The 11,505-nt window shown below is 39.0% G+C and overlaps 1 protein-coding gene across 2 annotated transcripts in view; it reads left to right on the forward strand.

The window, feature by feature from the left end:
* phf24 (PHD finger protein 24) overlaps window positions 1-11,069 on the forward strand; it is a 28,653-nt gene extending 17,584 nt beyond the window's left edge. Inside the window, exons 4-9 of one of the 2 annotated variants that reach the window (XM_078794173.1) lie at window positions 2,833-2,911; window positions 3,122-3,324; window positions 4,672-4,838; window positions 7,340-7,372; window positions 8,243-8,320; window positions 9,858-11,069. In XM_078794173.1, coding sequence (XP_078650299.1) covers window positions 2,833-2,911; window positions 3,122-3,324; window positions 4,672-4,838; window positions 7,340-7,372; window positions 8,243-8,320; window positions 9,858-9,954 — 657 coding nt within the window. In that variant the 3' untranslated portion in view covers window positions 9,955-11,069. The remainder of the gene's footprint in view (window positions 1-2,832; window positions 2,912-3,121; window positions 3,325-4,671; window positions 4,839-7,339; window positions 7,373-8,242; window positions 8,321-9,857) is intronic. The other variant, XM_058064599.2, reaches the window with a different exon arrangement.
* Window positions 11,070-11,505: the final 436 nt, after the last annotated feature.

An 11,505-nucleotide genomic window follows, 5' to 3' on the forward strand; every position in this document is an offset into this window, starting at 1 on the left:
TCCTCCACTGGGAGAGGAATGTGGACCAGACGGAATGAGAACGCTCATGATTGTCAGCTGTTATACAAACACATTGCTTGTGTAGCATGCAAGTCCTGGATTTTGTTAAACGTGGATTTACAAAGTAGATGACAGCATGTTTGGCTCAAATGGAAGCCAGCCAGACAAGTGGAGGGCTATTTGTGTATCCCATCATATGGCATATGTCTCTGCGTCTGTATGTGTTGCTCCTGAGGATGCGGGTAAAGCGCTGTCATAGGCTCGGTCCTAATTAAGGGACTGATCTACAGAGGTGACACATTCAAAGACACCTTCCAAAGCTATGTCAACCCTTATTATCTGTGATGGTGTCAATTTGGCATCACATGTTCCCACCTCGCTCGGTGGAAAGAGTGGTTAGCATGTTGGCTACACAGCCTGGGTTTTATTCTCCCTGTGCATGCGTGAGTTTTCCCCAGATACTCCCACATTTCCTCCCACATTCCCAAAACATGCACGTTAGGTTAATTGGTGTCTCCAATTTGTCCATAAATACGTTTGTGAGTGAGCATGAATTTGGCTGGTGACCAGTCCAGAGCATACCCCGCCTCTTACCCAAAGTCAGCTGGGATAGGCTCCAGCATACCACCGCAACCCTAGTGAGGATAAGCAGCATAGAAAATAGATGAATAGATGGCTACACTTTACTATTACTGATGTATTATAGAGTACCTCACAAAAGTGAGTACACCCGTCACATTTCTGACACTATTTTATGATATAAAAATGAAAAAAATAAAAAAATGAAAATTCTATTCCACATAGACTAATTAGCGTATAGCTTAAAGCAGTACTATTCATGATGAACACGTCCAAATTGTGGCCAAAATGTCAATATTTGTATGATGACCATTGTTAATTAGCTTGGAGAAACATTTCCACTCCATCACGTTCGGTTTCCTCAGCAAGGCAGCTGTGGAGGCGTGTTAGGGGGGTTGTTATTTTATGTGAAAGCTGTGATGCGCCCCAATTTTGAGGGTTCATGCTCCGCTTCTATTTGGTATACAGTATGAGGCCAGTGTTTCAATTTGGTATTCAGTATGAGGCTTTTTACTTTCATATGATTTTTTTCTAATGTCTCATGAGAACGCATTAAATCAGTCAATTTAATGTGGAAGGTTGCAAAATGTCAACAGGATCATGTAAATGCAATCTTATAAATATATTTTCAACATAATTGTGATGTTCAAATCTCCGTGTGGAGTTTGCATGTTTTCCCCATGCATGTGTGGGTTTTCCGGTTTCCCCCCACATTTGTCAACTCCAAATTGTCTTCATACTTTTCAAAGTCAGATTAAAAAATGAATGGATGGAGAGAAGTATTTGACATATAAAAATTATTATGGAAAACTGATGTTTACTATAATAGTGTTTTGCAAACACCATTTCACTTCTGGTAAAAAAAAAAAAATCATAGTTTTGATCATACATGGACCACGTTTTGGAAAGCATAATGCACCATTTAATAATTTATTATGAATGGACTCTTAGACTCTCTTGTATCCTGCCTAGTATTAGCTATCATAGAATGTATGCAGAATAGCTATGCACACATGCAACAGGCACGTACGCATATGCGCAGAAATGGTCAAAAACAAGCGCCTACACACAGAGAATGCAATTGCACCACATGGACTATGCTGATATCAAAATATGTACACAATAATATGCATGCAAAACAATACTCGCAAGGCATGTTGGGTAACTTTACCGTGTCATTAAGTATAAAATATTTGAAAAAAAAATGGGTCACTGCTTGTCATAAAGGGGTGATGGTGGGTCTTGCAGACAAACCCATGGAGAACCACTGTTAGCACGATGCATATGCCGTAGCTTTAACTGTAGGAGCATGAAAACCATAATAGGGTAACATAGCTTTGCAATTTAATGTTTGTTATTAGAATTAACGTCATTTGTCTAAAGGGAATCAAATAAATTTAAACATGAGCATCATCCAGTAGTCTTTTTTTCCTGTGATTACCTGTAAAAAATGTAAACATCTGGCACTGTTAAGCAGTCTGCTGAAAAAGGCATTATGAACTGAACATATTTATCCAGAAGTTTCTTGTTGAAATGTCATTGTTACAAATCAGTGGGGGTTTCTTTGAACACACCAATAAATTCCAAGGTTCTACAAGGGTAAGTTCCAGGGCTTCTGCCGTCTAATCAATATTGTCTTTCTTCTTATCTTTGTGGTGAAAGACTAATTCCGTACGCCCGACCTAAAGAACTCAACGACTGTAATGTATCCATGTTTTATTCTGAGCTGGTGTGTGGAGATGGTTAGAAATGCCGTTGAGGCCAAACTACAATTCATGGTTAATGGGGGTTACGTCTCTGAATCTCCTTTTCGTCAGCTTGAAGATATCGCTGAAGAAGTGCATTACTCTCTTTGACATTTTTATACTCTGCTGCTTGAGATTTTCTTGTCCGGGCTTCCAGAAACGATACGTACGGTTGATTTAGAGCTCAAGTTCAGACTTAAATCAGAAGGCGAGAATATGTTACACCCTCTTTCCGTGTCCTTACACTGGCTCCGTCAGTTTCCAAATTGATTTGGAGACTTTTTTTTTCTCCCCAAGCTCTTCGACCCTGACATGCTTACTATGTATAAAACAGTGAAGGCTCTGATATCTCTAAATATAACTTACACCTCTTTTTTCTTTGAATAAAGCCTGTCTTATTATAATAATCCTTTTGTCAGTGATGTGTAAAGCGCTTTAAATTGCTCTGAGTTCTAAAGGAGGTGACACAATTAACTGCAATATAATCCCAACTCTGTTTTTCTTGCAGGATAATTTGAACCTCCTTCTGACAGAAGAAGAAATGTATAGCCTTATGGAGACCTTTAAGCAGTGTAAAATCATCCCAGGTAAGAGAGAAACAACTTTCACTGCAGGTAAAAGCAAGATTAATTGGCCCCAAGGTCATTATCTTTAACGACCTGTGGTATTATTCCACTGACCAGTGGAAGGTGGTCTTTCCTTATTTGAAACATGTCCCCGGAAGTTATTTATAACGGGAGAAATGCTTTGTGTGACTAATGAGGTTGGATGTGATGAATTGTTCCTTGTCGCTGTAGAGTCATGCCTGGTGTCAGACGAGTTGCTGCAGTACCACCACTTTGTATCCAAGCAGCAGTTTGATAAGGATCTGACGGACGAGCAAGAGGAGGAGGTCCTCTCCCAGTTTGCAGCCCTGGATCCTGACAAGAAGGGTCACATCGAGTGGCCGGACTTTCTCTACTTTGAGTCCCTGGCAGTTCTGAGAAAGTTTCGCACCGAGGTAAAGGATCAAATGTAGGGCAATCTTCCCCCCAGTAAGAGTTTATCTTCAACAGACAAAGTTTTCTGACTCAATAAGCCACATTGAATTCAAATATTTTGCAGAAAAGCTAAGCAGAACTTCAGTTGGCGCCTTTATGATTACTGAATGACGTGTTTATCATTAGAATGTCTCACGCTTCACAAATCATTGGAATTATTTTGATAGTTGAAGACTTATTTAAAAATAGCATTGCAAATCCTATTGCCGGCGACAGCTTTCATGTTTGGTTGAAAAGAGGAAGCTCGTAAACGGGAATCGAAGGATACAGAAGATCCCACATCATCAGCACAACAGAACATCGGACAGTCCTAAATTTGTTGTTACATTTATGCCAAATGTCTTAACTGTATTAGTCTTATTTGTGGGTGAAAGTAAGTCTACTATTAGAGCAGGGGTCTCAAACTCAATTTACCTGGGGTCCACTGGAGCTAGGGTCTGGGCAAGGCTGGGCCGCATCAGGTTTTCCAAAAAAAAAACAAAAACGCATTTATTAAAAACAGAAAAATATACACACTTTTTCAGTGCTTTGGTTCGGATTTTCTACAATAAAAGCTCTGATAAAACATTCCACTGTTCTCAAATATCTTATTTTTCTGCACAATATAAGATGAAAAATAAATAAACAAATCAAGAATAAAGAAAATCAATCAATCAGTAATAAATAAATATAATAATAATAATAAAACGGCAAATAATAAAAACTTAAGAAACCACATATAGTTGGTGGGTAGACAAATATCTTTTTTCAGATTAAAATGAACAAAGCATTATTAGAGCCCTGTTGACATGACAAAACACGACTATAGTCACATTTATACTCTTTTTATTTACAACATATTGCACAACTGCAGGGTCTTGAGACACATGCTAACTCGCAAACTAGAGAGCTAGCGACCTAAACGGTAGCCTTCAAGTTATTTCCTTTAAACTTAAATAGCCAAAGACTTACCACTTCCACACGGATAGGGAGGATAACTATTAACAGTTATTTAACCTTTAACATGAACATTAATCAAATGTAATAATTTTTCCTGGGTACATGATAACGTACAGCATCCATATCAAAGTTGCGCGGGCCGCACTAACATTAAACTTTCATATCAAGGCGGGGGCCTCAAACTAGTGTCCTGCGGGCCACATTTGGCCCACGGGCCGTGTGTTTGAGACCCCTGTATTAGAGCATCTTTGGTAACACAAGCAGGTTATTATTATTGTATTTGGAGGCATTCTGAATTCAAAATTAATGTTTTATTCAGCTTTTCAGTCTATAGCCAACTATTTACAGAAATGTTTTGATGTCTTTAGAACTCGCTGGTGCGCTTGTTGACTGCCAAGGAAAGAGACACAGCTCGGTCAGTGTTCCTGGGCCTGGACTTGGATGAGGATGGATTAATCACAAAGGCAGAATGTCGCCAGGCCCAGCAGTCATGGTTTAACAAGCTCAACAAAGACTCGCAGTCCTGCAATGTGAGGTGAGTGTATCATTTTATAGGCAGCACAAACAAATCAGCATGTTCTCATTCATAATAGATGCAAATGTTGAATACTTGTTGGCGTATGTGTGGATTATCAGTCATTCAGATCATGGTAATCCACAAAGGCAACTGGAAACTAGAAATATGAATATAACCGCATGGTATTATCAGACAATTGTCCATGCATTTTGATTATTATATTTGCAACCAAATTGATGGATAACTTGCTTTGAAATGAGAAGTGAAGAGAAAATGTCATGGTGACAAGAAGACATTCTAGCCTTGCTTTTTGACAACAATAAACAGGCTTGGAAAAGCTTTATAGTTCTTTTTAAAATAAACCAGACTGTGTATCACTTCTAAAAGCAGGTTAAATAAAACATTTCCACTTTAAAAAGATATGCACTGATGTTATTGAAACATGGTGATTGTCAGTCTGATGTAGAGTGTGACACTTCCTGCTATAAATAGTCATTAATCATTTTTACCTGAAACTATTTAAAAGGTCTTTGTACTTAAACTGAGATCCCATGTGATTGAACAGAAATAGCGTTTCATCTTTTTGCATACATCAGCTGACACTGTTTAACTTTCAGGTGGACATTCATTTACTACAGAATTTACCTCGACTATTAGGCTTGTGGGTTCCTGCCAAAGAGTCACAGTTGCATGCTAGCCTTAAATCCACAGCCTATGTCATTTTCTCTCTTTATATGGAGGTCTGCATATTATCTTGCTGCAGTGATAAAACTGCAACTGAAATCTGTCTATTTTGAGAAAGTGGACCTTGGTTTTAGTAGTTGAACATATCACAAATTCCAAATTTCTAGGCAAATACAATCTAAAAGTGAAAAAAAAAATCAACAAATGGGGAGTGACAACGTTTCATTCATTCATTTTCTACCGCTTATCCTCACAAGGGTTGCGGGCGTGCTGGAGCCTATCCCAGCTGTCTTCGGGTGAGAGGTGGGGTACACCCTGGACTGGTCGGCAGCCAATCACAGGGCACATATAGACAAACAACCATTCACACTCACATTCATACCTATGGACAATTTGGAGTCGCCAATTAACCTAGCATGATTTTGGAATGTGGGAGGAAACCGGAGTACCCGGAGAAAACCCACGCATGCACGGGGAGAACATGCAAACTCCACACAGAGATGGCCGAGGGTGGAATCGAACTCGGGTCTCCTAGCTGTGTGACGTGCGCATTAACCACTCGGCCTTCTTCTAAACTCAAGAAGCCAAAAACGTACCACTTCCACACAGAATGGGAGAATAACTTTTTCAGACATGTCAGGCTGACTTCATGACTTCATGCAGTTTTAAGGTGATGTAATTACTCTTTGCAAGTGACCAGAATACTTTGTATTACTTGTATTTTAATAAGTTATTATGACTAATATTGATTAATTCATCTTACGATGCTATTTATCTATTTTTCACAGTACTTATTTGCGAAATGCATGTCATAGAAAAAGCATAATGTGTTCATTACACAACATTGATTGATATTCGCATTAGTAAAAAAGTATTGGGCAGTATTGAGGAATCTGTAAGGAAGTCAATATCAAGCATCTCTAATTAGTTGTGTGTCACTTCACACAAAAGCATGCACATTAACATGCAGAATAACTTCAGAAATTGAAATGAGATGCCGATGAGAAGTACTAAGACTACTAAGACTGAACACAAATAAATAATTCAACAACCTGCAGATAATACAGTACTGTAAAACCTTTTTAAGAAGAAGCATCATTCAATACATAGCACGCTACAACGTAAGCCACACAGTCACACAGACAGTTGCTGGGGGGAAAAACATTAATAAGCATGTATTTGAGCAAATCTCTACAAACACATTATCCAAAAAGCACTTTTGAGCAGATATTACAAGTTTATTAATTATTCATTTGGGTTTGAATGGTTTCAGGAAACACTATAATGCAATAAGAAATTATGATCACAGGGATATAGGCGTGTTCCTCAAACAGTTCTGGTCAGACGTTGACACACGGTCATCACAGGAATGAATGCCTTAGCAATTTTTAGCCCTTAATGATTTATTTGTGGTGTTTATGGAACCCCCAGCGAATGGTGAAAATACGTGATGAATTGAGGTGCCCATAAAAATGTCTATTTTTGATGCAATGCTCCCTAACTCCTCCAAACCCTCCATGGTGACGTTCTCTAATTTGGGATTAACATATGCAATTAGAGTGACTGTTGCAATTATTAGATTACATTCCGCTCCAGAATCCTGCAGCGTCTCTGCAAAGTGCGCTGGCCCAATTTTAGGCGTAGAAGTAGTAGAGCCCTTTGTGTTGATGCCATGAGCACGGTTTGCAGTGTGTCACTTGTGGAGGTCCATTTCACTCTTTGCTCATGTAGCTGTGCATGAGTCCTTTCAACTTCCTGTGCTTCATTCATCCTCATAACATGCATATCCCATTCCACCCCTCTCACTCGTTTGCCATGCCACCGTATTCCACCAGACTCATGGGATTCTGCGCTCCAATAAACTGTGGGTGAGTGTGACTCAGCACTAAGCATGGTTCGTCTCCTTTCCCTCCACTTTGCAATGCTCAAGTATGCTCAGACGACATCCTCGTTGATACTCTTGACCAGCATGCTGCAATCAGAGACACAAGCAGCCGTGAAATGCAATTGAACGTGACAAGTGTGAACCCTTCACATTATCAGCTCTTCTTATATGCTATTAAATCTGCGGCTGGATTCTCAATATCCATTCATTTAAGTAGACACTCATAGCCAGGGTGAGCACACATAACAGATCTGCACATAACACCATGTGACAAGTGCAATCTAATCAAAGCTAATAAAATTAACAAAAACTGAAAATATGACTTTATATGGCTTTGATGGCTGCAATGCAGAGACACCGTTTGATAATGAAATTGAGTTCTTTTTAAAGGTCAGACGGTTCAGCCTGCAAAATACCAAAACAGTGATGACTCAGAGATGTGGGAGACTACTTTTCACCGAGTACCCAAACAAAGTGAGGTCTTGTTGAGTTTATGTAACCTGCTTTGACATAGTGGAAAAAAAAGATCCCTCCATGGAAACATAACAGTGAAGGAGCAAACAAAGGATGTCAAACTGCAAAAGGTGGCTTCACTTTGATAATTCAACAATCTTATGAAATCGTCATTTATTCTGAAGTACAGTAACACTAATCCTTATTTCATTTGTGAGCTCATCAACATTCAATCGTTTTCTCTCACAAATGAAAACTGGCAGCCACATTAAAAATGGATTCCAATTTTAATGTTGAGACAATGTTTCAGTGCAAAGTGATGTTCTGCTTATTGATTGATTGTGCCAGTGAATAATTACTTTTCTCTGTGTGTTGGTTTTTTTTTATCCCTTGGTACAAGTATAAGTCATGTTGGCCCCATTTGTGAGAGCAGTCCAGCCAGCTCCGGCAGTGAAAGAAGCAAGACTGATGACAACAGGTTTGTTTTCTTTTGTGTGGATCTTTTAAAAAGAACTCATATACAGCTGTAATAAATAAACACCGCTTGCAGGAGTAGTATTCCTTGGTTTCCATACCCACTCAAACTTGACCAGAACCGACCAAACAAATCATAAAAAAACATCGCTTGCTATTCATATTTTATTGACAGCTCCTCCGCAAAATAGGCAGCTCTCTTCTGCCCTCCCACGGAAAGTTGTGTGCTGCAGTGAAATGCATCTCAGCGGAAACGGCAGTTAGGGTGAACTAATGTTCTTCACCACAGAGCCTCGTTTGTAAAAATTGTCCTCCCCGCCATCGGGGTGGCCACTGGAGTGTAATAAATATCAAAATGAAACTGTGGCGGCGTTAACCTGGATTTTACACCTGCTTGTTTTAGATTGTTTACCGCCAGAAAAAGAGTATAAAATATTGTAATGTTGGCAGAATAACAACGATGCGGGAGGACTGTGCACAAATCAGACTTATTGGCGTCCACAAAACAGCACTGCAAATCTTACAGCATGATGCACTCCACACTTCAATGCAGCCAACAATGCTCGGCAACTCTTTTTCTCTCTTGGGCTCAGTTTAACTATTATGGAAACTCCACTGTCCCCTGTAGCCCAACCACCGAATTACACATAATACTCCCATCACTACAATATCATATGAAAACAGAAGAACCTAGCCAGCTATCGATATAAGTGGCTTCCACTGTTTTGGGTACACTTGAATCATCCATTCCAAGAAAGCGACATTCCCATTTGATTGACACTGGTTAGGACAAATTGATGGAAGAAAGATTATGTATTTTTATGGTTGTAGGAATGCTGGGAGATAAACAAGCCTAACGGAAATATGCAGACACGTCAAGTCGTATATTAATCGGAAAATGTTTACACACTCTGACAAAATCTGACTTTATAGTACCAGCGTGTGACAAATCAAAATGAGAAAGAGGGCAGATATGTCATGATGATGAAAAAAAACAAAAAAAAAAACATTTTCTATAAAAAGACTACCTCCAAAAATAACTACCTCAAAATGTTTTATGAACGGGTTTATTCTTCCTCAGCATCAATGTCATCTTAGAATAAAAAAAGGAATCTGGTTTATTGAAGCTGTTGGACTTAAATGTAACCATACACCAAAAGTATATTGTATAATCTAGAAGTATTTTTTCCATTATTAACGGATTTGAAATAAACGTGATTTATGTGTCTGAGGCTTTCAGTGTGACTATCAATGGCTACTTTAATCATGTTAGTAGTCCGTGAATATGAAAAATATGACATTGTTTTTGCTTTTCCTGAGTTGCTTTTAACGGATGACAGCTAAAGTGGCCGATTGCAGAATTCAAGACAAAAACATCTTTACAGCATGAATAGGTGCCAGTATCATGCCAGTATCGGTATCGGTTGATATTGATTTAGGTAATACTGGAAATATCAGTATATTGAATATCAGTAAGAAACTGTTGTATTCTTGGTATTATTAGGTAGCACCAGGAAATTAATATACTCTATTTTCAATAGGCCTACCACATGGGCGGACTTTCTCAGGGAAAGTTCCATCTACATCCTGGCCGCCCGTCCCAACAGTTCTGCCATGCACATCCGCCTTCCCCTATAATTCAGGACCCTGCGCTGCCAAGAAAAGTGGGGGGAGGAGAATGCACCTTCGAGTCTAGGAGATGACGAGCAAAACGTGATGACACCGTGAGCGAGGCTGGACCGAATGAATCAAGCAGAGACCACACAGCTCAAAAATCTAGCCTCCTGTGCGTGACCTTGAAGCTAACACAGACACTCGCTGACTGACGTGGAACAAGTGACAGCAGCTGCCACAAAAGGTGGCGCGTAAGAACGAGGAGGGAAGGCAAAGATATTTCAGAAATCTAGAGATGGAGGAATAAGCGTACACAAGTTGTTTGGCTGCTGGCACTTTTTAAATGACGCTAGACTCGACGGGGCCCCCGGCTAGAACTAACCTCTCCGTGCGGGTGTGTTACTTTGACAGGCTGTTATTCTTTCAAACATTCATCCCTTTGAGCTTCATTACGTCTATATGAGAGCTCCTCGCTACTGCAATGGCGTTGTCTTTATTTGCTATCCAGTTGCTAATGACAGCACACAGAGGCACATGCAAATTCAGTTTGGGCACACTTTCATATGGAAAAGTTGCCTGGGAGGATAAGAACCTTGCAGGCAAGACAGCATATATCAAACAGAAATATATATAATAGAGCTGCTATACAAACTAGTCTAATTTATTATAAACCATTACAAATCTGTATTTATTCCTGTATCTTGTGATATATCCTGTGTTTGTTTCCCCACTCTAATCCATAAATCTTGTTTTTTTTTTTCCAGATGTAGTATGAATAAGAATGTGACCCAGTTTGTGACATGTAGATTTTTCCCTATATTACATTTGTTTCTGTTTGACACGATGAAAACATTAGCCATAATAATTTGCTGCTAGAATGCAATGCCGTGTTGGACTACTGTGACACAGGCACTGTTGGAAATGGACAATGAACGATTCTACAGTGTTTCTACACAGGTTTAGACACACACACACCAGACTGCTACTACAATCACTGAAATAATAGCATAACTAGAGCTTCATGTATGTGTGTATGCCATGTAATTATGTCTTTTTGTGAATAAATTATGAAATACATGAAACCTGATCATGCGAGGGGTGTGTCACAGTGCTAAAATAAATGCATGGCATTAACTCTCCCGGAGGCTGTTTGTATTTCTATTTTTTCCACCATTTTCACAAAACACAGGCAACTTGGGGAATTATCAGCAGTGTTTACAACAAATAAATTAAAAAAAAAATCTCATAACGAATCAGATTAACTGAATGCATCATATGTCAATAAGTGACATTTCTACATGAATGGCAAAGAATTGGGATTGTCCAGATCAGGGGTGTCCATACTTTTTCCCACCAGTGAAAGGATGCAAAGGCCACTTTGATATTTGATATTTTCATAAATTGTCTTCATGTAATATTAGGACTTTATTACCATAATATTATAACTTATTCCCCAACTTAATTTTGCAAAAACGGCTATATTTTTTCCGTTTGTTTCCCTTTTTACAACGTTGTCCAAAATAATAAAATTTGAAATAAAAATATTTCAACTTTGTAGTGTATAACATGTAGTAT

Source organism: Doryrhamphus excisus, linkage group LG10, assembly GCF_037039965.1.
Source record: "Doryrhamphus excisus strain RoL-2023G ecotype Guam linkage group LG10, RoL_Dexc_Guam_v1.1, whole genome shotgun sequence".
NCBI lineage: Eukaryota > Metazoa > Chordata > Actinopteri > Syngnathiformes > Syngnathidae > Doryrhamphus > Doryrhamphus excisus.